The following is a 4,324-nucleotide window of genomic DNA, read 5'->3' on the forward strand; positions in this document are numbered from 1 at the left end:
AGCTGTGCAAAAAGACATTTATACAGAGACAGTTCATTGCAACTTTGTTGTAGTAGACAAAGATATGAAACAAGCTAATGTCCACTAAGCAGACTGGATAAGTAAATCATGATACATGCATAAAATGAGTGGAGTATTGTATGTTTCAAAATGGGCATGACTGATGTATATGTATATTAATGTGGGTCAGTCTCCATGATATAACACTGAGCAAGAAAAGCAAGATACAGGACACTATGTATTATGTGCATAAAATAGCTCTAAAAAGATGGGCCAGGCGCAGTGTCTCATGCCTGTAATCCCAGCACTTTGGGAGGCCAAGTCAGGCAGATCACGAGGTGAGGAGATCAAGACCATCCTGGCTAACACGGTGAAACCCCGTCTCTACTAAAAATACAAAAAATTAGCCGGGCGTGGTGGCGGGTGCCTATAGTCCCAGCTACTCGGAAAGCTGAGGCAGGAGAATGGTTTGAACTCGGGAGGCGGAGCTTGCAGTGAGCCGAGATCAAGCCACTACACTCCAACTCCAGCCTGGGCAACAGAGCAAGACATCATCAAAAAAAAAAAAAAAAAAAAAAAGTGGTGGGAGCTGAAGGTTTGTGTAGATACTTTCTGGTTAGGAATGAGAATGCCCTTCTGGTCTTTCTGAGTACCAGCCTGCATTTCTCTGTGTCATGTCCTTCCTCAGGTATTTGAGTACAGCATCCCAGACAAACAGTATACAGATTGGAGCCGGACTGTCCAGAAGCAGGGCTTTCACCACCTTTGGCTCCAAAGGGATACTCCTATCACACACATCAGTTTTCATCCCAAGAGACCGATGCACATCCTTCTCCATGATGCCTACATGTTCTGCATCATTGACAAGTCATTGGTGAGTTCTTCACTGCTACCTCCCAAATCTTCTTCTGAATCTTCAAGTTCTAAAAGCAACAAGTACAATAAGATAAGAGGAAGGAGAATCAGAATAAAAGTAGCTAGTAAATCAGAATAGAGGTAGCTAGTACATTTCTTAGAGGAGAGAGGCCTTTGTTTTTCCCTGGTTTGTGTTCCCACAGTTCTTCGGGAGGTTCTCAGGGAAGGGGCTGGCCTTTGTGTACTGGCTTTTGCTGATTTGACTATTTCTCTGCTTTGCCAGTGAGCACATAAATCTTACACAGAAAAGTGATTAGGCCAGTATTCAGAAGGTGACCCTCATCAGGAAGAATCAGTGATTTGGGTAACTTGCTTCCAACTTTGAACTCTGGGATATCTGAATAACATGATTTCATTAAAGGAGGTACAGGCTGAGGTTTTGACCTCTGTACCCCTTGGCTGAAGCTGCTGAAATGCTGTCTGCAGGCTTGAGGAACTGGTCTTAACATCTCCGAAAAACCTAGCTAGGAAAATTCTTCATGGCTGTGATTTAGATGGGATATGAGCATTTTCTTCAGTTTTAGATTCTGTCCTCTTTGCCATCTGCTGTTTTGATTCACCCTGAATTTATGTCTTTTCTGGGTAGGTGCTTTGTTTCCTAGAAGCATTGTGGCCATGCCTGTCCTGCACTTTGGGTTTAGATTACAACCATGACACGGTGTTTTGGTGTGTCTGTGAAGGTGGGGGTGGAAGGAACGTAGGGGAAAGCAGCAGATGGCTCTAAAGGAGGTGTGCACAGGGATGTGTCATTGAAATCATCTCGTGGGCCCTGCGACCTCTGGGTGTGGGAAGCAGAGCTGGCTGACAAGTGCCTTCTGCAAGATGAGTGATACAGGAAGGGCCCCTCCCACTCTCTTGCCTCTTGTAATTGAGCCCAGATCATTTTTTCCCAAGCATTGGTTTTAAGTTCATCGCTTCCCTATAGTAGGCATAGCTGTTTCCCAAGGAAGTCAGAGACAAAATATCATTTGTTTGGCCAGAGGCCACCTCGAGGTGTCAGTGACATCAGCAGGGGTGGTTTGTGTTGACGTTTTGCCTGGGGAGAACTTCAGTCACTTGTCCAGTCTATGATCTGGTTGGGGGAGAGTCTAGAAAGCACAGAGCCTGTGTGGGCTGAGCTCCTGCACTTGCCAGTTTGTTCCTTTCTGACCAAGTGTTACTGATGAGACAGGCCAAAAGCCCCAGAAGGGCCCTTTGATCTTGCTGCATGGAGTAACAAGCTCTGTTAGCCTCATACTCCCAACCCTCTGTGGTGTGGCTGCAAGAGTAGCTTCAGCTCTTTCTCCCTCTTTCTCCTTTTCTTCTTTTTTCCTCCCTAGTTTTTCGGAATAGAAGTATCATGGCTACAGCTGTTTTCCTGAATTAACAAATGTCAGGGAGGTACTGAATATATATGATGGTTAGAAGATGATGTTGGGCTAAAAATGCACTACAGATCTTTGGTCTGTGGAAGCCCAATAGAAGTAACCATTTAAACAATGTATCTTTGTCTTTTTAGCCCCTTCCAAATGACAAAACCTTACTCTACAATCCATTTCCTCCCACGAATGAATCAGATGTCATCCGGAGGCGCACAGCTCATGCTTTTAAAATTTCTAAGATATATAAGGTAAAACATCTTGTGTTGTTATTCTGGATAGTTGGTTCCTTTGTGATATCCAAATGTAATAAACTCCACAATCGGAAGATAAGAGCACCTTCAGTTTCCATGCAGAGAACCTGGATTGTGGGAAACAAATCACCTTTTTGAAGCTGGCTGTCCCTTGTATATGTTTTATTGTTTTTGCCTTAGTAGGTTAGAGGCAGGCACATCATACTTAACCAAAATGAAATGCGTAAGTAGTGAGAAACGTTGGCACTGAGGTAGAGTCTTTGTTGGCGTGAAAGCTGGCTTTAAATTTTGCTTGTTGGAGTGTTCCATAGGATAAATGTCAAGCAGGCTGGGCTTGGTAGCTCATACCTGTAATCCCAGCACTTTGGGACGCCAAGGCAGGTGGATCTCCTCAGCCCAGGAGTTCAAGACCAGCCTGGGCACCAACCTGGGCACTACTCAAATACCTGGGCACCATGGCAAAACCCCATCACTGTTAACAAAAAAGAGGCGAGGTCTGTAAATTACTCAAATGTGATTAGCTTCTTGATGCATTTGTAACTTGCCAGTTGTCAGTTGCCTTAGTCTGGGTATGGTGATTCACTCCTATAATCTCAGCACTCTAGGAGGCTGAGGCTGGAGTTCAAGACCAGTCTGGGCAACATAGTGAGAACCTGTCTCTACAAAAATATATATATATACATATATATATACACACACAAAAAGTAGTTGGGTGTGGTGGAACATGCCTGTAGTCCCAGCTGCTCAAGAGGCTGAGATGGGAGGATAGCTTCTGCTCAGGAGTTCAAGGCTGCAGTGAGTATGATTGCACCACTGTACTCCAGCCTGGGTGACGTCGAGATTCTATCTCTTAAAAAAAATAATAATTTAGGCTTTAAAGTCCTTGCCTAACACTGATTCTTGAGATATAAGAAGCATAGATTTTCTATCCAGAGAAATGTAAAAAAATCCTGCTGAGACCTTTTATGAGTAAACTCAGTTAAGTTCCCAGTCTTGAGCCAGGTGCAGCAGTGCACACCTACCTATTGTCCCAGCTACTCAGGAGACTGAGGCAGGATCATTGCCCAGGAGTTCAGGGCTTCAGTGCACGTTGATCATGTCTATGAGTGGCCGCTGCTGTCCTGCCTGGGCAACATAGCCAGACCCCCATCTCTAAAAAAGAAAAAAAAGCTTTTATACATTCCAACTATTTTGAGTCCCAGGGCAGGAAAAATTGTCAAGAGATTTAAATCATTTGAGCCTTGAACTAGGCTAACCTTTTAGTTTAGATGGTGTCTACCTATAGTCAGTTCATTCAGGACTAGCCCTGGATTGTAAGTCCTGATAGAATCATTATCATCCCTCTGCAGCCTCTACTCTTCATGGATCTTTTGGATGAAAGAACACTCGTGGCAGTGGAACGGCCTCTGGATGACATTATTGCTCAGCTCCCACCACCCATTAAAAAGAAGAAATTTGGAACCTAAAACAGGGCACTGTCTGTGTCCTTCCTTGAACTGTCTACCCTGTCGCTTTTCACAAATCATGGTAATAAAACAAGTTATTCTTGAGGACTAGGCATTATAAATGTTTTTTTCCAAGATAATGGACAGTCGTTTCTCTTCATTGAATGAAAGTGAATGGAAACTCCAAATGAGTTATTTGTATTTGGGATAATGTGCTGAGTAGCTGCAAACTCATCTAATGTTGATAGGGTCCTGCTTATTCTGTAGGCCGCAATCTCAGAAGAAAAGATACTTGCCTTCTGTTCCCTATTACACGCCTAAGGCTTCAGAGGGCTGATGGCCTTCACTTCCT

General features: G+C 43.9%; 1 protein-coding gene across 1 annotated transcript in view; it reads left to right on the plus strand.

Moving 5' to 3' along the window:
• The window catches only part of CIRH1A (cirrhosis, autosomal recessive 1A (cirhin)), a 44,079-nt gene extending 39,999 nt beyond the window's left edge, over window positions 1-4,080 (plus strand). The window contains 3 exon segments of the mRNA XM_011976680.1: window positions 621-874; window positions 2,414-2,524; window positions 3,877-4,080. Of these exon segments, the coding sequence (XP_011832070.1) occupies window positions 621-874; window positions 2,414-2,524; window positions 3,877-3,993 (482 nt within the window). The 3' untranslated portion in view covers window positions 3,994-4,080.
• Window positions 4,081-4,324: the final 244 nt, after the last annotated feature.

This window comes from Mandrillus leucophaeus, unplaced genomic scaffold, assembly GCF_000951045.1.
Source record: "Mandrillus leucophaeus isolate KB7577 unplaced genomic scaffold, Mleu.le_1.0 Scaffold17, whole genome shotgun sequence".
NCBI lineage: Eukaryota > Metazoa > Chordata > Mammalia > Primates > Cercopithecidae > Mandrillus > Mandrillus leucophaeus.